This window comes from Narcine bancroftii, chromosome 7 (assembly GCF_036971445.1).
Source record: "Narcine bancroftii isolate sNarBan1 chromosome 7, sNarBan1.hap1, whole genome shotgun sequence".
NCBI classification, from domain to species: domain Eukaryota; kingdom Metazoa; phylum Chordata; class Chondrichthyes; order Torpediniformes; family Narcinidae; genus Narcine; species Narcine bancroftii.
In genome coordinates, this window is record NC_091475.1 from 165063248 (window position 1) to 165085855 (window position 22608).

The 22608-nt window shown below is 37.1% G+C and overlaps 1 protein-coding gene across 1 annotated transcript in view; it reads left to right on the plus strand.

Annotated features, from left to right (window-relative positions):
- Window positions 1-17877, plus strand: part of mrps9 (mitochondrial ribosomal protein S9) — a 101665-nt gene extending 83788 nt beyond the window's left edge. Inside the window, exons 7-11 of the mRNA XM_069891116.1 lie at window positions 3880-3955; window positions 8148-8316; window positions 13052-13160; window positions 14711-14880; window positions 15617-17877. Of these exons, the coding sequence (XP_069747217.1) occupies window positions 3880-3955; window positions 8148-8316; window positions 13052-13160; window positions 14711-14880; window positions 15617-15708 (616 nt within the window). The 3' untranslated portion in view covers window positions 15709-17877. The remainder of the gene's footprint in view (window positions 1-3879; window positions 3956-8147; window positions 8317-13051; window positions 13161-14710; window positions 14881-15616) is intronic.
- The last annotated feature ends 4731 nt before the right edge of the window (window positions 17878-22608 follow it).

Consider the following 22608-nt stretch of genomic DNA (forward strand, 5'->3'; position numbering starts at 1 on the left):
TACAAGAATTGCCTGATAGCGGTGAACTTGGAGGAGTGAGAAGTGAGATTGGACTGTGAATCAAAGATCTTTTCTGAACTGATATACACATTACATCACTTAGAATTAGAAGGGGGTTAAGTTAATAGTAATAAGTTTGATCCTGTTTCCATGTTTAAAGATAATTAAAAGCAACTTTTGTTTAAGTAACCATTTGTTTTGGTGAATTTCTATTGGTGCTGGGTTTTGGGGTCCTCTAGACCCCTAGCAATTGCGAGAAAGAGTAGGCAATCAATAGAGCAAAATTGCAAGCATAATATTAAGGATTTAGCTTAGGGTACTTTGGACACAAAATTGAAAAGGGTGATGAATGCCACTGAAGATCCTATATTTAAATGCCCACAGTATGAAAAAAGGTCGATGATCCAGCATTGCAGCTGGAAATTGGCAGGTATGACATTGTGGCCATCACTAATTCATAGTTGAAAGGAGACCACAGATGAGAACAAAAAATCCATTGGAAAGACAAGAAAGTAGGCAGTGGGGGTGGGGTGATTCTGCTGATTAAAAATGGAATTCAATCTTTAGAGAGAGGAGACATTGGATCATAAAATGTAGGATCCCTGTGGGTAGAATTAAGAAACAATAAGGGTAAAAGGAACCTGATGGGTTTTGTATACAGGCTTCAAACAGTAGCCAGGTTGTGGCATGCAATGTACAAAGAGAGATGGAGATAGCATACAAAAAAAAGGCAATATTACAGAGGTTCTGGGGATTTCAACATGCAGGTTGATTGGGGGAAAAACACCTAAGAGAAGGGATTTATCGAATGCTTTCAGGGTGGCTTGTAGCTGAGCCGACCATGGAAGTGGCAATTCAATTCAACCGGAGTTGAAATAGGAGCTGAAGGTAAGGGAACCCTGATGAGATAGTGATTATAATAGAATTCACCCTGCAATTTGAGAGGGAGAAAATAAAAACAAATGTGTTGGTATACCAGTGGAATAAAGGGGACTATAAATGTAGAAGAAAGGAAGTTGGTTGGAATGGCACACTAGCAGAGAGCATGGCAGATCAGCAATTTCTGTGAGTAATAAGGAAGGGGCAGGACAGGTATATTAAAAGGAAATAAATATTTGAATGAAAAAATGACACAACTGAGGCTGACAAGAGAAGTCAAAGCCAAAGGAAAAGCAAAGGAGAAGTCATACAAAGAAGCAAAAATTCATGTGAAGATTGAGGACTGGGAAGATTTTAAAAGTGTACAGTAGGCAAATAAGAGGTTGTTAGGAATGAAAAGATTAACTTTGAAATGAAGCTAGAAAATAATTTCAAAAATGATACTAAACACCTTTTTAAAATATATTAAGAGTAAAAATGAAACTAGAGTGAAGCTAGATACAAGAGTGATAGAAAATGACACAGGAAAAATTGTAATGGAAGATAAAGAATTGAATGAGTAATTTACATCAGTCTTCACTGGGGAAACCATTAGCAGTATACCAGACTTTCAAGAGTGTCAGGGAAGAGAGGTAAGTGCAGTCATGATCACCAGAGAGAAAGTGCTTGGGAAGTTGAATGTTCTAAAGCAGTGGTTTTCAAACTTTTTCTTTCCACTCACATACCATCTTAAGACATCCTTATGATGTAGGTGGTCTGTGATTATTAAGGGATGACTTAAGGTGGTATGTGAATGGAAAGAAAAAGTTTGAAAACCACTGTTTTAGTACCTAATTGACTCGTTATGTGCCCGGTTTCATAACTCTAAAAGAAATGGACGAATGACAATTTTTCTCAAGCAAAATATTTCAATAACAATTGGGTCTAAAGCAATGGTTCTCAACCTTCCCTTCCCACTCACATACCACTTAAGTCATCCCTTAATAATCACAGAGCATCTATGTCATAGGGATGACTTAAGGTGGTATGTGAATGGAAAGAATAAGTTTGAAAACCACTGGTCTAGGGGTAGATAAATCTGGACTAGATGGAAAATACACTCGGGCTCTGAAAGAAGTCACTATAGAGATTGTGGAGGTATTGGTAATGATCTTAGAATCAACAGATTCAGGACAACTGGAGAATTGCAAAGGTCACTCCACTATTTAAAAAGGCAGCAGGAAGGAAATTATAGACCTGTTAGCCTAACATTGGAGTTTGGGAAGTTGTTGGAGTCTATTGTCAAGAATGAGTTTATGGAATACTTGGAAGGTATGCAACAAGATGGGCCAAAGTCTGCATGATTTCCTTTAGGGAAAATGTTTTCTGACAAACCTACTACAATGTTTTGAAGAAACCATGAGCAGACTGGACAAAGTAGATGTTGTACATTTGGATTTTCAAAAGGCTTTTGACAAGGTGCCACACATGAGGAAATAACAAGATGAAAACTCATGGAATTACAGGAAAGAAGGATAGATTTGGGAGGATAGGCAAAGAAGTTGCAAATAAAAGACAATGTTAGAAAATGTATGGTCATTCACTTTGGGGGAAAAAGGAATAAAAGGGCAGACTATTATTTGGATGGGAATAAAAATCAAAATTTAGAGGTGCCAGAGCCTTGGAAGTCCTCATCCAGGATACCCTGAAGTGTAACCTCTAGGTTGAGTCAGTGGTGAAGAAAGTGAATGCAATTTTGGCATTCATCTAGAGGAAAAGGGTACAAGAGCAGGGATGTGATGTTGAGGCTTTCTGAGACATTAGTGAAGCCTCACTTGGACAACAATGTGCTGTTTTGGGGCTCCTTATTTAAGAAAGAATGTACTGGCATTGGAGAGAGTTCAGAGAAGTTTCACAAGAATGATTCCTGGAATGAAGGGATTAGCTTATGAAGAATGTTTGGTGGCTCTTGGACTGTACTCCTTGGAGTTCAGAAGAATGGGGTGGGGGGAACCACATGGAAGTATTCAAATGTTGAAAGACCTGGACTGAGTAGATGTGGCCAAGTTGTTTCCCATGTTATGGGAGTCAAGGACAAGAGATCTAACTTCAGGATTGATGAGTGCGCAATTAAAATTTCCTTAGCCGGAGGGTGGTGAACCTCTGGAATACATCTGGTGGTATTTAAGGTAGAAATTGATAGGTATCTGATTAGTCAGGGTGTCAAAGGTTATGGAGAGAAGGCAGGGCCTGGGAGTGAGAAGGAGAATGAATCAGCTCATAATGGAATGGTGGAGTGGACTCAACGAGCCAAATGGCCTATGTTTGTCCCTATATATTTGGACATGGGTTAAGGGTGAAAGAGAACATTCGGGGGAACCACGCAGGGAATGGTGAGAGTGTGGCATAAGCTGCCAGGTGAAGTGAATGCAGGCATGATTTCAACATTTAAGAAAAATTTGAATTGGTACATGTTGGGAGAGGTATGGAGACTATGTCCAGGTGCAGATCAATGCAACTAGGCAGAATAATTGTTTGGCACAGCCTAGATGGGTCAATAAGTCTGTTTCTGTGTTGTAGTATTTCTATGGTTCTATATTTACATCTCCTCCAAGATTCTGATCCTTGTCACCAACTATTTTCACCTGTTTCATCTCTACTGCTATTTTGTCCACCACCTAACACCCAACCCCAATGCTTTTCTGTAACTCAAACATTGTCTTATCTCTTAGCAATTCCCAGTACTTATGATTAGTCATCAGGCTGAAAAAACCTTCCCCTCTCCTCAGATGTTGGTTCGCTTGCTGAGTTTTTGCAGTTTTCCTGTTTTATTTCATTTCAAGTACACTAAGACATAATGCTTTTAACTACTGGAAAACAGGGGTACTTCCTTCCAATTAAAATCTTGATTATATACAAACCTACTAGTATAAGTTCATGTGTAGAATAATGCAATTGCAAACCTTAGCAGGATGGTGTTAAATTTCATTCAGTTACTTGATTTTTTCACCCTTTGTGTAGAAACTTAGTTGGAAGCAGATGGTTGACAAAGGAGGAACTGTCAGAGATGTTGGTTGAACATATTTCTGACAATGATGTAAGTAACAATCTTTTTTACCTTTTGTGTATTACCCAAAAGATTTTGATCATTGCAGTATTAAGTAGGAGTTTTTTTTAATTTTGAAGATCTTTTTAAGGTGGGGTACTGGAGGTCATAAAAAGTGCAAATTGTAACTTATTTTAGCAGTATTTTAACTTACAAACCAATATTGGTTCTGTTTTGGGTAAGGAATTTAAATAAACTAAATGGAATGTGTCCACTTTTGACAACCTGGGAAGATTTCTAACCATCTCTCATGCAGACAAATTTCCTGAATTTATGTGCATGCCTTTGAGCTTTCTGTTATTCCTAATTGCTAACAGCTGATGAAGCAATCCATAGCATTTCAGATGTTTACTTGGAACATTTAAGGACTTTTATGCCTACTCTAATCAAAATCATAAAAGTTTAATGAGGCTATTTAGTTCCCTTTACAAAGGCTGAATTTTAGAGCAGTTTGACTACGTAATAAAATAAGTATCTACATTATTGCATAAAACCACAATGCTCTTAATTTGCAGTGAACTTTACTGGAAGATTAGCTTGAACTTTTGTTGGAATTAGACCTTGAAACTGCACTTTTGCCTCCAGCTCAAAATCTAAAAACATTCAAAGCTTCAAATTCCAAAGTGAAGACAGAAATCTGGTTTGAGCAGTTTTTTAAACAGTTCTCAATGAGCCCATCCATTATTGATATCTTTCATGAGAATGAAAGACATACTTATACTTAACATCTTTCTCTTGAATGTTAAGAAATATATATTTACATAAACAATGTGGTGTCATAGCCCACTAATCGTACCAGAAACTCTACCTGTGTGAAAGTGTTAGTTTTCATTAATTGCCATGGTTAGTTTTGTTCATGGACGATGAATCCACTCTGAGCAATTCACAGTACATTATTGATTTAATGTATATATATTTGAAACTCCTTAAAATTATTTTTCTGTTGTAATAGATAGACTGTATATAGATTCACTGAGAGTTTGCATTAAAGTTTGAAAATCTATTTGAGGAAGAACCACATTCTTTTAAATTTCCTGCTGTACTCCACACACATTAGTTTTATGTTTTATTATTATTTTTACCAAGAATGTTTAATTTATCCAAATCATTGCTAGTGCATCTGGCCTTGTGAGCAGTAGTGATTTTACTCCTCCTACATCCACTGTTCAAATTTATTTTTATATGATCAGCAATGAGTTTTCTTTTCAGGTTCTTCATAGTGATTAAGATATTAATGAGTTAAATTGCTCCTTCATTTCTGGAGAGCAATAAATACATCACATAATGTGGTATTAAGCTGTGCAGAAAACATTTATTTTGTCTGTGATAGCTGCTTTGGGTACTTTGAGTGATAAAATTTCTTCCAAAATAACAAGAAGTCAGAACCTGTGTCCTATTTCCAATTTGCGCCATGGCTTGAGAATGTATGCTAATTGATACTTGGTGAGATCAGTTCTGATGAAATATTTACATTTGATTTTCAAATTAACTCAGAAAGGATTTACATTTCCAAATAGGTACTGTCACCCAAACGATGTATCCCACCAACATGCACAATCTTTGTGCTTGGTGAAAATGGGAATGAGGAAAAATGACTAGAAAGTGGAAGCATGCTGTAAAGTTCAATTTTTGCTGGAGCTGAACTATTATTAATGGTGAAAGATCAAGATAAGAATTATGACTCCAAATGAAATTGATTCCTGCTCAGTTGAAAGTACTTCCTGGAGAACACTGAACGTCACAAGAATGAATCTTTATAATTATCAACTTGTAGCACTGCAGTCTAAAGAGAAAACAAAAGTTGTTTCATTGAAGCCAATAAATAAACTGATGACATAAAGTAGTGTGAAAAATTAGGGAAGTGTTGAGACATCTACAGGAGTGATTAGTTTTGTCATTTGGATTTTAAATTAAAGAAAGAAGTATAGTATTTTCACAAAGTCTTGGAATCAAAGTAACTTTGGGGCAAAGTTACAAAAAATCAGGGTTGAAATGCATTGACATCCTAGGAAAAATGCATACGATGAAATCAAGAACCAAAAGAAGATAGAGTAAGTTGGAAGAGTATAAGGGAACATTTATGAAGCAGGTCTGGGAACTTAAAATTCAGTTAACAAGTGGAGTTAATACTAAGCAAAACAGCCACGGTCAGATGAAATCTGTTCATATTGCTACCTGTCGAAGTGGAGGACAGGGAAGGTATTGTTAGTATAAATGCAAACAAAATCCCAAATTATGAATTAAGAAAGGGAGGGTTGGTTCCAAGTTTAATCAAATCTTAAAGCTACAATTCGAAAAGGCAGTTGGAGCCAAACTGCTGGAGGAACTCAGCAGGCCATGTAGTATCAATGGAAAGCACTAAGCAGTTGTTATTAGAGAAGTGATTTGATGCAAAGCACCAAAAATGTTCACTACATTCTTATTTTCAAATGTTTGCTTAGGTTAATGAAAATCATTTTTAAAAAAGACTGGAGAAAACCCTAAACTCATATACTCTAATGTAGATTGATGCTTTTATGCATCCTTCAAATTGTACTAAAATAAATTATTAGTTAGTCTTGCACGAGAGGTATTGTCTTCTTTTATGTATACTTAAAAATTTTATTGGAACTTAAGTTCAAATAAAGACTTAAAAAATAGAGTTGATCTATATGTGGATGTTGCTCTCATTTTAGGATATAGAGTATGTATATACTATGTATGTGTATGTATTAAGCATCTTTGACAAAGTAGAATTGATTGTAATTCATGTTTATTTCAAGTCTTTCATTTGCTTTTTGCCTCATCAAAACTAGAATCACAGAGGACCTAAATAGAACTAAAATGTAATTCTATAAAGAAAAGACTGAAGATTCTAACCACTTTTTTGCTTTATTTTGAGACAAATCAACTTTCGAATCTGAAGACATCCTTTTATGAAGTAACAACCTGCATATATATATATATATATATATATATATATATAAAAAAGCCTTTGCTGTAGTGAAAGAGTAACATTTGTTAATGCATGAATGGAATATTTACACAGTTCTTTGTTGATATATGGTGTGCGTATACTGGTTAATCAAACATAAAAAAGCTGCATTAATAAATAGACCTTTGGCCTGTAATTAGATTAATTCAATTTTTACACTTGAATAACAAGGGTTCTTACAAACAAATAAGCATAGACATTTTCCCTTTCCTTTGCTGTCACTTCACAACCAGTTTTTGAAGAAATGACTGCTTTTTTTTAAAAAAAATAATTAAATGTATACTGCTGTGCAGTTGATTATATGCTTTCCCTTTGTCTTTCTATTGCATAGCAGTGGGCATAGAATTTATCAGCTTGTAAAATTGCCAATATTTTAATTATAGATTAATAACAACAATAATGTTATTGTAAATAAGATCAGTTTTATTTGTTACAAATACATTATGTGTCTGAAGTATGTTAATGAAGTATGTTACTGCTTCTAGTTTAAAATACAACCAAATATCAATCGATTGAAGGTAGCAGTTGACCTTGTATCTTTTTTTGGCAAACTTTGCCTTCAGTGAGTTTATCAATGTATAATAACTTTAGTTTTATTTGCAGGCTAAACTATTCTTTCTGGCAGGTTGGAAGAATTTGCATATTAACATGTAATAGGAGCATTTTGTAAATAATAATATTTTACTCGAACTGTGGCTCATGAACTATTTTAATGTTATACACAATCCAGTAAGAATCTCAACTTCATTACTCTCCTCATTGAAATCAATGGATCTGTTAAATCCTCTCAGATGGATTATTGAGATACAGTAGCTGGTGCCAAGCAACCAATTTTTATTTACGTCCCATACAAATTAAATCTATCAGCTGTGACTTGAGCGTTTCATCTCTGTACGAGGAGATGTTTTTCAACTCCTGTATAGTTCTTATTCTAAGTATGGTGAATAATCAAAGCTTGTCTAGTGAATACTTCATTATTATGTTACTTACTGGAAAATTGGCTCTACTAGATATTAATGCAAATTGTTCAACCATTTTTCCAATCCAAGTCTGATCTATTCACAGCCTTTTTTGAATTTTGAATAAACTTACGACATATTAAGTGCAGGACTTTGCAGAAGATAATGTGTTTAATTGTCAATTGTCCAGTTGAATAAATGTCTGTCTTCCATTAAGTAACTTTACTCTTTCTTTTTATACTTTAAACAGTACATGCACTTTCTTCAGTTACTGGAGCGTATGTTGACCTTACCATATTGCAGTATTAAGGAAGAATATGTGTTGAAATTTCGCAGAAAAGTGGAGGATCAGTCCAAGAAGCAGAAAGTAGGAGCTTTGCAGTTTGATGAGAAAGGAATAGCTTTCAGTAAAGGGGAAGGTAAAAAAAAAATTTCTAGCATATGAGTTGCATGTTAATTTCTGTTTATCTGTTTATAGATTCATGTTCAAGTTTTTATTACGAGCATAGTTCTGAATGTTTTATTAATATCCATTTGTGTGGAACATGATTAATACCAACCTTTCCAATTGCAGAGAAAATTGTTGTTTGGGGACAATATTATAATTTTTTTATTCTTCAGATCCTTGTGTGATCTTTAGGTGTTTCCAACTTGATGCTGTATTTTTTTTTGTTGAAGTGGTTATTTAGATGTACATGCCACTCTGGTGTTTTCAATTACTGGCACCTTACCAGAAAAAGCTACTTTCAATCAACCTATGGATCATGTTCTTCAGCTAAGGAGAAACCAAATATGATATGTGTGTTGCTTTATAATGTTACATACTTGAGGAATGTGATTTTTTTCTGGTTAACAGACGGCAACTAATGAAAGAAAGATTGTGTGAGTTGGCTGACCTCCAGCTATTTGTATGACATGCCTCATCTCATACATAGAGTTTTCCATGTTATATATTCTAGTTATACATGTGGTTCACAGATTTTGGACATCTCAGTGATGTAAATTAAACCACTCTGTCTAAAATCTCACAACTTTATAATGTGATGAAAACCAAATAAATGATAACTAAGTTTATTGGTTTTAGGTCACAGCTGCATCACCATAAGTATGGCTGTTGATATATACAACAAGTAAAATGTCAACATTTGCAGTTGCATGTTCCTTGAAGCACACTGGGTTTCACACTCTGTAACCATTCGGTGGTAGCTTTAATCATAATGGTGCCATATAAATCAAACTTCCAGTGTTTGGGTGAAAATCTTATTTTATAAAGCAGGGTTTCCCAACCGGGGCTGCGAGATAGCATTCCAGGGGATGCGAGATAACATTTCAGGTTTTTTTTATATAAATCCATACTCCTTCCATTTGGATAATATGTCGGATGATGAAGAGCTGAGGAAAGATCTTATTGAACTGCGCACAAATCATGTTCTTGAAATGCAGTTTGAAAGCAAAACTTTGGAACAACATTGGTGTTCGGCAATGGACACGTTTCCAAGACTTTGTGAAAAAGCACGAACTGTGCTCATCCCATTTGCGACGACATACATCTGCGAGTCTGGATTTTGTGCCCTTTTGTCAATCAAGACAAAATCTAGAAATCACTTGGGTGCACAGGCAGACGCGCGGATAGCTATCAGCAACAAGGTGCGACGTTTTGAAAAACTCTTAAGCAATAACAGGAACAAAAGAGTCATTAAGTTTAAATTGGCTCATGAAAATTTGAACATTAGTTCTTTAATTTTTTTTAAAGAAATTTCATGCATGGATGAAAATTTAATTTTTTGTAGGATTAATGCAATTTTAATTTGTTGTAATATTTTTTCTTTTCCATATGTTTCATATTAGTTTATATAGTATTAAAAATTGATTATACAAATTTGTTTTGGTCAATCAACTTCACCTTTATTCTTAAATAAATTATTACTTTAAGGGGTGCGAGAACATACTAAAAATTTTTAGGGGTGCGGGGCATAAAAAAGGTTGGGAACCACTGTTAGAAAGACATGTTAAGTAACAATGATTGGCATAAACTGTACTTTCTCATCCTTCTCAATTTTTCTCATCCTTCTCAATTTTTCTCATCCTTCTCTACCAGGGTGGCCCTTGGATCTGCACTCCACCTTTTCAGTTACTACTGTCCCCATGGAAACCTGCAAATTAGCCACAGTGATTTCTGTCCCTTCTCTCACACATGCTTGTTTCCCATAAGGATGTATTTTTGAACGTTCCTTATGTCCTGGTGTCATTCATCTGAAAACATTTCCTCTAAGTGAAAAAGCATCACTCAACTTAACCTCACTGCTTATTTAATTTAGCCCCTCTGCTGTTCAACAGTTTTTCCAATCTACTCAACGAAATGATAGCAAATTTTCGCCAACTGAATATTCTGGAGACCCAAGCTGCTGACTTGATTGTCTTGGTACAAATGTTATTCCTGTCCTTGGCCACTCTCTGAGGTTGAAGTAGACTCCATGCAATCTCAATGTCGTATTAGATTTTAAGGTGTAGTACCATCAGTATAGGTCATCAGTAAGGTTGGAATGTTACCATACCTGTAATAACCTCACAGCTCTAAATCTGTCTCTTCTTATCTACTGCTGAAACCCTCATTCATGCCTCTTGTTATCGCTAGAGCTGATAATAAGTTCATATTTGTTATTTTAAGCCACAGAAATATGGTCCAGTGATCATTGATGGATCAGCAGGTGAGAGGATGAGAAAATTTAAATTCCTGGGAGTCACTATCTCAGAGAACTTTCCTGGAGCTGAATGTCATCATGAAGAAAGCATGTCAGTGCCTCCACTGTCTCAGGATTTGCTGAGGTTTGATATGACATCGGAAACCATTGCAAACTTCGACAGAACCTGGTATGGGGGCACCAATACCAATACCAATACCTCTGAGCAGAAAGTCTTATAAAAGGTAGTGGACGCAGCCCAGCATGTCATAGACAAAACTATCCCACCATTGAAAAAATCTGCATGGAACGCTGCCGTTGGAGACCAGCGTTCCAATCGTCAAGTAGAACACCACCCAGTTTGTGCTCTATTCTTACTGCTGCCATCAGGAAAGAGGAATAGGTGCCACAAAACTCATACCACCAGGTTCAGATACAGTGGCTACCCCTCCACCATCAGACTCCTAAACAACTAAATTAGACTCTCATTTAAGGACTCTTTACTTTGCACATTTATTATTTAATATTTATTCTCTGTATTGCAGTTTACATTTCTCTCTTTTGTATACACATCTTTTTTTGAGTATAGTTTTTTTGCAGTAATGATAAGAAGAAATTCTGCCTCTCCCACAGGAAAAAAGAATCCCAGGGTGGTATGTAATGCCATGTATGTACTATGACAATAGACCTGAAATTTGAACAAAGAGAAGGTCAATGAAACCATATTAGTAAATTTATATTAAATCATGGCACCTTTGAAGATTAAATTGAAGACTTGTATAACTTTTCTGAAGTAAGTTCGAAATCCCTAAATTTTGCAACGTTTCCTAATAATATAAGCCTTTTGGCTTCATTAACATTACATTCATTGGCAATGTGGTAAAGGCCACAAACGTTTTCATTCCTTCTGTTTTTTTCAGATGTCTTTTGGCAGAGACACTAAAGTTGAAATCCCATCTGGCTGTTTTGTAGGATTTCTCCATTTTCCTGTTGTTCATCAGATGTTCTTGTTCACACTGAATACTGTTTGTGTCTGCATTAGATTGAAAACACATCAAAAAGTAATTCATAGATCTAAACATAAACATTACAGACTCCAATTCATTGAAACAAAGGGAGTCAAATGGGATCATAAGACAGTTGTTTTGGTTTTTTATATCTTACCCATAATTATTTATTTTAGTATTTTGGGAATTTCCCTTTTTGAAAATAAATTGATGATCAATGTGTTTTCAATCAGATCACTTCATTTCAGATCAACTGCAAGTCAGGGCAAGACATTTTGGCCTCTCTCAATGAGAGTCTTCCCTTTTAAATATATTTTGTACAATTCAAAAGAATAGTACTTGAAGCAGTTTATAATTGCTTCAGTAAATGTCTGATTTGCCTTGGGGGAGAACAAGAAAGATAATTTTTCTTTGGCTATGGATTAATTCTTCCACAAAACATTGAATTGACTATTATATCTTTAAAGCAGCACATAGGAATTAATTCACATATGGAAACCAATGCTAAAATCGTGCTGCATGGCAGAACTGTACCATTTGTTCCGTGCAAAAAAGGCAAATTGTTGAAGGAACTCACCATGCAGCTGTATTTTCTCTTATTTCCAACACTTCTGCTTCCCACCCGCCCCCCCCCCCCCCCCTTGCTACCCCTCCAGACAGAACAGAGATAGATTTCCCTTGGACCTCGCCATTTATCCCACAAACCTCCACATCCAGCACATCATTCTTTGACTCTTGTTTCTTGCTGTTAATTCCACTGTCTGTCTTTCTTGTGTCTCCATTTATTCTGGTGTTGTAGAGACAGATTTTCTTCACTGCATGTTGTTCAAGTCTTTATGAATTATGAACTGCAGAATCCATGATCTTGTACGCAATTACTTTTGAGAATTGCAACTAATGTTGGAAGCTGTGCTTTCCAGTGCACAATTTGACATGGAGGTGCTCAGTTACAAGAGTAACTGGAAGCCTGCGAACTACCTGGGGAAACCTATCAAGGGAAAGTGGCAAAATAAATAAGGGTATAGACCTAGTATTGTATGAACATAACTTTTTTTCTTCTTTTGAGGTCAGGTTTCCTCCATGTTCCCCAGACATCTGTATAGATAAGTAAAAACAGGTGAGAGAGGAGAAAATGTAATTGCGAGGAAGAAATGAATGGGGTCAAGGAGAAAGTGAGTGTGAAGTCTGGAGGGGTGGAGAAAAAATGAGGAGAGAAGTGAAAGAGAGGAGATAGGACACATGAAGGGACAGGGAAGGAAGGAATCTCATCAGCAAACATGATGGTATCACATTAAAAAACTATTGGAAGTAGAGAGTTTGCTGGAAGGTAAGATCTCTACCGGCAGATCTATCTTCAAAATTTTGTACTAATTTTAAAAGGCAAAAGGCTTTATAACAGTGAATACTGATGTATTTCTTTTACTTGGTTGAATTTATTAGTTATCATTTGTTGTTCTTTACTCTAGGTCAAAGAAAAACAGGAAAAGCAACAGTTATAGTACGAGATCAAGGAAGTGGCAAAATAACAGTGAATGGTGTCGATTATTCACTATACTTCCCATCCCTGAAGGAAAGGTAATCACATACTATTGATTTAAAAAAGAATGATGCAAATACTTCTTTTCCTGCCATAAAGCTTTGAAATTGAGAAAACCAATTTCAGAATTGTGTACTCTTTATAATGGTTGAAGTTGAGAAATGAGATTTGAGCATTTCAGGACATGTTTGGGAGCCAGAGAGAGGAACAGCTTTCAGCTGATTTAACCTATGCTGACAGCAACACCGATCCTGCATTAATTCTCTGGTTTTTATTCTCCCATTAACTCCCCACACCCTTGGATTATACCATTTATCTATGCACTAAGAACATTTTATAATGGCCAGTTAACCTACCAACCTGCAGATTTCTGGGATGTTGGAAAAAATCAGAGCAGCCAGGGAACCCACTTAGTCACAGAGAAACATGCAAACACCATATCATCTGAGGGCAGGATTGAGTTATGGTCTTCGGCACAGTGAAGCAGCAGCTCTCCTAGCTTCTTCGTTTTATTTTCATGTGAAACTTTATGGTTACAGTGAATCATTTTCTGTAAAAAAAAAAATTACAATAGGATTTAAAAACATAGGGAAGTTGATTTTTTAAGAACATAATAACACATGAAAATAAATCTAGACTATTACATGTTAAGTTAGCTTTATCACTGGATTTATCAAATGAAAAATTTTCTCATTAGTAAATATATTTCTGAGTGAAATTTAATCATACTGTTTTTTTAATCATGCAAATTATTTTTTCCTTTGTCCAATAGTATGTTTTCTGGAAGTAACTAAATAGCTAACACAAGGATTTCATCTGACAAGAGAATGATATATTTAGCTTTAATTTTTTGCAGTTAAGTAGGGCATCTTAGTGACAGGGCTTGAAAAATCTCTCCCTCATAATTCCAGAGACCTGAGTTCATGCTTGCTCTCAAGTCCTGTCCATGTGGAGTTTGCAGGTTCTGTCGATGACCATGTAATTTCCTCCGTGTGCTCCAATTTCCATACAGATTATAAAATATAGGAGCAGAAGTAGGCTATTTGGCCCATCGCGTCTCAAAGAATGAAGGTTACTAAGTAAATTGGCCACTGTAAATTGCCGCTAGTGAGTAGGTGAGCGGTAGAAACTTGGGATGTTAATGAGAATGTGGGGAGAATTTATTTTAAAAATGTAATTCTTGGTGCATTAGTGTTAATAGGCGCTGGATGGTCAGCATGAACTCGATAGGCCAAAGGGCCTGCTTCCATATTATGTACCTCCTTGACTGTAACTAAATCTATAATGTTTGATATTCGAGATTTATGTATATAATCATAACATGAAGGAACAAGTTTTTTTCCCATCTTCTTGAAGAAGATGAAATGTATTTTCATTTTAAAATATAATTTATGTAAAGCTGTTTAATATCTCTGTAAATCTTTCACAACCGAAATGTCGGGATTTTCATATTTTGCAAAAATCACTCGAAAGAAAATAGCTAGGTTTGAAAACATCTCAATATTTTTAGCATTTGCACCTTATCACTTCTTGAAACCTCTGAATCACCAAGAATAATATCAATGAAGTTTTACTTTATGATTTGCAGAGAGCAACTGATGTTCCCTTTCCAATTCCTGGACCGGTTAGGAATGCATGATATGGATTGTACTGTACATGCAGGTGGGATATCTTCACAAGCCGGCGCTATTCGTTTGGCTGCATCAAGGGCTCTGCTTAGCTTCATCACGGAGAAAGAAGTGGAATCAATGAGGCAAGGTACTAGAGTGCCAGTTTAAATTTGAAAATGATTTATAACAGTAACCAGCAACCTATTTTCTTCTTTCCCTCATGATCTAGGTAAAGTTTAAAATCTCCATCTGGAAAGTACTGGAGTTTTGCTGCAGGTTTTCTTTCTCCCTATTTTTTTACAGTACATGGATGTGTCTATACCTACTTGGTTCACTAAAATGAAAGTTTGAGGAAAAGAGATGAATAGCCACAAGTCTAATATAATTTTCATTTTATTTACTTTGTCATCTTTATTAACTGTTATTGGCAGTAACCAAAATCTGGATGTGTATCGCATTAAATAATTGTAGCCCACTTCAAGCTCGTTGTAATAGGTGCCCAATGTATTTACATCATTAATACTGAACTAGTGGCATTGTAGGAAGTTCCATTATATTTTAAAAAAAGTTTGGGAAAAGAGCTTATCCCATGCCTAAATGTATTGTATGGAGATATCATTTTTTTTGTCACCAATATGACCTAATTTAAATGGGGCAAAGGTTTAATCCTGGCAAGGGTATTAATCAGTTCATAATTATCTACATATCTTCATTGTTTTGTTAACCAACTATTTCAAATCTATGACTGATTTTAACAATATAACTGGTTGTACAGTAGCAATTAAGCCAATGTGCAATATCGTTTTACTCCCAGTTACTTTTTTTTTTAATTTGTGAGCTGAAAGTTAACCTTTTGTATTCACTTTCATTTCAACTTTTTGCAGCTGGCTTGTTGACTCCTGATCCCCGTGTGAGAGAGCGGAAGAAACCTGGTCAGGAGGGAGCGCGCAGGAAGTTCACTTGGAAGAAACGTTAATCAGTGGCTTTTCCTGTGAAGCAACCCTGAGGTGGTTTGAAATCAGAAGCAGAACCTCAACAAGACCTCTAGTTTGGACACCTGCTCAAACCTATTTGAGGACCTGCAAGATCATTATTGTCTCAGATCTCAATTTCCTGCCTTTGAGAACAAGTTGACAGTGGTTTTATTTATCTAGAAATTAGTCCTTTCATCGTTTTTTAAAAATATGCAACCTTATTATTAGGCTGCAAAAAAGTATTTTCTTGTGCACTGAGGACCCTTGCCGAATCTCAAATGAATGTGTGTTATAATGCATTTTCTCTATTGGTCTATTCACTTTGGGTGGAAACTGGATAGTTTTGAGTGACAGATCGACAGTGCCACTGACAACTAAAAATTATCCTATTGTAATTATTTGATGAACATTATAAACTTTTCTCACACTACCTCTTTCTCTCCATTGCTTCTCAATAGAGTGATTAAGTAAAATCGCAAAGATATCGGCTTAAATTTTTTCATCCAGAACATGAATCTCATTTTCCTAGTGGATCCAGTAAAATTTTACACAAGATGCATGTTTCTTTTTAATTCCATTATTTGCATCATTGCTTTTACATTATTTGGTTTGATTGAGATGAGAATTTGTTCCGGCATTGTGTCTTGTTTCTGCTTATCTTGGTTTTTTTTTTAAATTCTGTTGCAACACTTAATTTTACAAATTAAAGCATTCAATTCAAAGCAAAAGGTTTTACACCCTGCTGTTAACATTTGTGTCATCAGCGGGGTAGCTACTTTTAATCAGGTGATTGAAATAGTACAGAATAGTTTATAATGTTTAAATGGAATTTGATGAAACTTCAACATGGAGAGGGGGAACACACAGAATTGTACAAATTCTACACAAATAACTCCCAAGGTCAGCATTGAACACTATTTGCCTCCCTACTGTGCCACATTGGACATTTGTCCCTTTGAGGCTCTGCAATCATTTACATAAGACAATGATTACAATCTCAAAAGTATATTGTTGGAAGGCAGAAAAATCATAAATAACAATTTTTTTCTTCTACCTTCTACACAGGTAGTTTAAACTTTTGGCATTCTCTTTGAATAACTGTAACATCAATCCTTGGTGTGACTAAAGACCATTGCTAACAGTTAATTAATTGGTTTTAATCTTCCATTACATTTATCAGCCTGCAAATATTCTTTCCTAGCCTTAGCGCAAGCCTGTTAAAGCACCAGCGATCGGGACTGGGGTTTGAATCCCGTGCTGTCTGTAAAGAGTTTCTATGTTCACCCCGTGTTGGCGTGGGTTTTCCCCGGCGGCTCTGGTTTCCTCCCACCATTCAAAAACATACCGAGGATTGTGGTGCAATTAGGTGGCACGGGCTCATGGGCTGAAATTGGCCTGTTACCATACTGTATGTGTAAATTAAACGTTTTTAAAATTAAATTTGCCTCTCATTGGCCATCTCTGGTAATCCTGAGACACAAGTACTGGAGGCAGACCTTATGTATGAGGCACCTCCAGATGATGAGGTTAGGCAACATGTTCCAGGATTTTAATCCAGCAAAGATGCTGGGTTGTTGAAAGTATAATTAATGATTTTTTTTTCTTGCCAGGAGTACAGGTAGGAGGAGTAAGAAATGCTGTCAGTCAGGGTATAAGTAGCACATCCTGAGGATATTGAAACTCAAATGTGTTAGCCTACTGCAGAGTAGGACTCAAACCCACAAGACAGATGTCTACTGCAACTGACCCAGGAACAATACAGCATCAGTGCTGAGGATATGAAAATCTTTCTTTTGCTAATAAAAGCCTTGGTTTGGATCAACAAGTCTTTGGTTCTTTCGACGAGCTCTACAGTAAGCATCTGCAGAGGGAAGAGAATTAATGTTTCAGGAATGAGATGGTTCGCACAATCCTATTACTGCATCAGCAGCCTGGATTTGAAACTGCCACTTTCTGTAATGAGCTTGTACATTCTTTCCATGACTGCATGGGTTTCCTCTGGGTGCACTCGTTTTCTCTCATATTCCAGAGGCATATGGGATTGGTAGGTTAATTTTGTCCCATAGGTGTATTTTGACGATGCAGACTTATGGATTGGAAGGGCCTGTTACTGTGCTGTACCTCTTAACTTTTTGAAAATAAATAAAGTTAGTGACCTTCAAAACTTGAAATTAGAAGTTCTCATCTTTGGGTCAGAGGGAATTGGACAAGTTTTCTTATAGAGAGATAGAGATATATCTTAACCACTTTAAGATGGTGCTATTGCAGGATAAAGTATAAAATAATACATTGACGAGTGTGTATTCTGAGCACACTAGGGATCTCTGAATATTTTGGGTGTATGTGTCTTTGTGGGTGGATCTGAAATGTGCTGAAATTTAATTTAAAATAACGCAACTTCAGGTAAATGAGCAGAGAAGGCAATAAACAACAAAGATTACATTGGACAATGAAGGTATTGCTTCCTGAACATTTGGGTGTATCATGGATTTTGGGTACTGCTCACAAAAGTTGCCTTAAAATTAATCTATCATGTACCAATTTTTAGATATAACCTATTTTTGTGATTTCCTGTCATATTTTAAATCTACTGGTATGTTGCCCACAAAGCAAGCTTTTTTTTGGTCAGTTTGGGCATGCACTCTGTGCAGGTGTTATGCAAATGTTGTCTTAGACCTGGGCATGCTTAGTCAGGATAGATGCAAACAGGCTATAAAAGCAGCTCCCATAGATAATGTGCATTACATTGATATAGATTGAACACGTTGATGCACATGTTCATCAGGCAATAGCAGAGTGAGTGCACTTAACAATAGCATTTATTATCTTCAGGAATATTCAATGCAGCAGAAATATCAATGTCGCATCAGCTGTGATACATTTTGTTACATTTGTGATGAGTACGCGTAAGGCTCAATGATACAGGATTACTGCACTTATTAAGAAAGCCTATGAGTTCCATTTCGGTTGTAAAATTGGTGACCAAACCATACTCTGGGCTCCTCACATTTGTTGTGCAACACGTGCAGTCAACCTGAAAGCTTGGATCAGAGGTACATTATGGGATTAAACATGCTAAATTCAATACTCTCCAACTTCCTACTTGATACAGCAAATCTGAAATGATCTTTGTGTTAATCTTGAAGTTGTCTCTCATAATCCCCATTATATTTTTTTTTCAGGAAGCAAAGCTGAAAAATATTGTTCAGTGATCAAAGCAAAAGTGGATAAAATTGTGAAACAAGTATTGTTGGGAAAACTCAGCTGATAGGCAACATCTGGAGAGTTGAACAGAGTAAGGAGCGGAGAACAGTGATGCTTCATCGGGTCCAACCACCCAATCCAAATGCAGACAGCTTTGTGCAGGCTTTAAATAGCCTGTTAAAGACCTGATGGTGTTTTTAATTTTAAAAAAATGCAAACTAGGAACCTGCCCATGATGGCTGTGTCTATGTTTGGCAGTGCCCACAAGGGGTTGCAGACTCTGGGGGAGCAGTGGACTGGTGCAAGGCACTAGAAATGGGGAGAAGAGCCTCCCTTTCTTCCCCCATCCTGCCCCTCCCCCCCCCAGGTGGAGAAGAAGAGATGAGCCTGCAGAATGGTGACCATGGCAGTGGGACCAGTAAGGTCTTGGTGGCTGAAGAACCTAAATGCCCTGCAGGCAACTGACAACCCATGATTATGGAACAGAGTTGGTATTCGTGAAGGTGTTGAGGGCAAGAAAGGTTCTCAAAGAGCATCAATCACTGAAGGTGTTCTGGTCATGCCAAAGCTTTGGATCTGGAGCCTGGGTTGCCAATCAGTTGAATGTCTGCAGATGAGACAGTGAAAGTGCAGGAGGTGAATCCATGAACAACTGATGTCTCTGAAGGGACTTTCTTTTGTTTCTCTTTCTCTTTTAATGTAAGGGCGACTCTGACTACCTTATGGCAGACAGAAGGAAATTTGTGTAATATTACATTTTCTGTATTATTACAAGAGAATAAACGAATCTTGAATATTATCAGTTCATTAGAACTGATGTTCTTCAGTATGTTCTCAAAGAATCACTTCATAGCAACTTGCCTGTAACTTGAGATGAAATGAAGTAAATTATCTTTGTTAGTCAATCCCATACTTGTGGATTGGCACTTGCTACTGTTCTTACAACCTGTTAAAATCATAATTACTTGCCAATCTTTAAATCTCCAGGAACCCCTGATTTCTATTGTAACCAAACCACAACGTTGGTGGCAACTTCATCTGTCACTGAATTAGCTCAACCCTCTTTCCCTTCTTCCTTCAAAAGGCTTCACAATTTATCTTTCAATCCACAAGTTAAGAGATGTAATAATCAGGAGAGCTAATCTTTCTGAAAAAGTGAAACCCCTTTCATTTGTTATTCTTTAAATAACAAAATTACATTTCCAAATAATAGAATTTTGAGTTGTCTGGTTGGGTACGACATTAAAAATTTCCCACTAGGTGTCACTGCATACAACCAAATATCATTTCAGATGGTTATTAAACCCTGTGACAAAAGAAACTCAAACTGCATAATGTAACATATTTTAATGATTTTAATTAATGAATATTTATCAAAAGAACTGTGTATGAGTGTGTCCCCATCAGATCTTTCTGGGTTTACCCCATCCAGGAGCCCTGGATGAACAATGAAGCCCAGAATCTACTAAGAGCCAGATCAAAAGCATTTTCCAGAAATCCAGAACACGACACAAAGAGCAGGTATGACCCACAAAAAGCCATCTCCCAGGCAAAGTGAAGAATGGAAAAAATGAAATATATCTGACAGCTGGGGCAGGGCCTAAATGCCAACCTGCAAAGCTTCACACCCAGATGAACTCAATGCCTTCGATGTCCAATTTGGCCACCAGATCAGGGAAGAACCACTATGTACCCTAATGTCCCCTCGATCCTCTACTGTCAGTATTCGAGGATGATGTGCAGGTTGCCTTTAGGAGAGTGATCCAAGGAAAGCAGTACCAGAGTACCCAGCTGAGTACTGAATACCTGTGCTGATCAACTGGCCGATGTATTAATGAATATCTTTAACATCTCACTCTGACAGGATGTGGTACCCACCTGGCCAGAGAAGGCAATAAACAACAAAGATTACACTGGACAATGAAGATTTTTCTTCCTGAACACTTTTGGGTGTATTTTATGGATTTTGGGGTGCTGATCATGGGTTGCATAAAAAGGGATGATGAGTCAGGATACAGGAGAAAGATTTAAAACTTGGCTGAATGGTGTATGAACAACAGCCTTGTACTCAATGTCACCAAAAACAAGAGCTGATTGTTGATTTTAGGAAGGAAAAACCACAAATGTATGATCCAGTAATCATTGGGGATCAGAGGTGGGGAGAATGATCAAATTTAAATTCCTGGGAGACACTATCTTGGAGGACCTTTCCTGGGCCCAACCCATGAAGGTCATCTTGAAGAAAGCAAGCTAGCCCAGGACTAGATTAACATAATAGCAAAAGTAGCATATGCTATGTGCCCCAGCTTTTCAAGGTCCCCATGTTTATGTACTATGAATTATGAGAAACATTTTAGTTTTCATCTTTGTGCAGTGGCTATGAGATACCACACTGATACCACAGTCTACGGGTGTGTTGTATCTCATAGCTGCTTCTTAAAGGCGATAAAGGCTAAAATTGATAACCTTAAAGGGGGGTGCCATTTCCTCACCTCGCCTCGCCTGACCGCCTCCACTCCTGCGGCCAGCCCCCGCCCCCTTTTCCGTAGCTGCCTGCCCTCCCCTATCAGCCATCTGCCTGCCCACCCCTCCCCCCCACCCATCAGCCATCTGCCCCCACATCTAACTCCTGATGTGGCAGCGGGGTTGCAATGCTGCCACAGTTCATCAGAGTGCTGCTCTGGCATCTGATTGGGCTGCCCTGACAGCTCGCCATGACAACTCAATGCAGAAGCAATGGCCATCTTTATTACCCATAATCCTGCCACACTTCACCCTCATTGTGTATGCGCCAGCCGGCACTATTTAAGGCCCTCTTAAAATAAATGCTATAGGCCCCGCAATACTTTAATCCAGCACTGTGTCAGCCTCTACTTCTTCAGGAGTTTGCAGAGGTTTGGTATGACATCAAAAACCTTGGCAAACTTCTACAGATGTGTAGTGGAATGTGTGCTGCCCAGATGCATTGCTGCCTGGAATGGGGGCACCAATACCCCTGAGCAGAAAGCCCTGCAAAAGGTCGAGGAAACATTCCTATACATCACAGGCAAATCTCTCCTCACCATCAAGAAAATCGATATAGAGCACTGCCATTGGAGGGCAGCAGCAATCATCAAGGATCCACACCACCCAGAACATGTTCTGTTCTCGCTGCTGCCATCAGGAAAGAGGTATCGATGCCACAAGAGCTGTACCATCTGGTTCAGGAACAGTTGCAACCCCCCCACCATCAGACTCCTAAATAAAATACTCAGAGACTTGTTTAAAGGCTCTTACTTTGCACATTATTTACAACTGAATATTTTATTTTTTTCAGTTAATTTACATTTCTTTCTTTGTTTACATTTCTCCCTTTTCTATATATTTTTCTCGAGTAGAGCTTGTTCTTCCAATCAGTAGAATTCTGCAGTGCCCACAGGGAAAAAGAGTCTCAGGGTTGTATGTACTCTGACCACAAATCTAAACTTTAAAATTACGAGCAAGGAGTGGTTAATCAGTCATTGATGCTCATCTCTATAACAGTAAAATTAAACACACTGAGGCCAGATCCAACCCAGTTATTTGGACATTACTGTCCACAAATTGGCCTTCAGTCTTTCATGCAAAGGATTTTGCTTTTCATATTAACTTTTCATGTTAATGGAATTCTGCCTCCACTTAAAATATAATCAATTAGGATTTTAAATACCTTCAAAAAA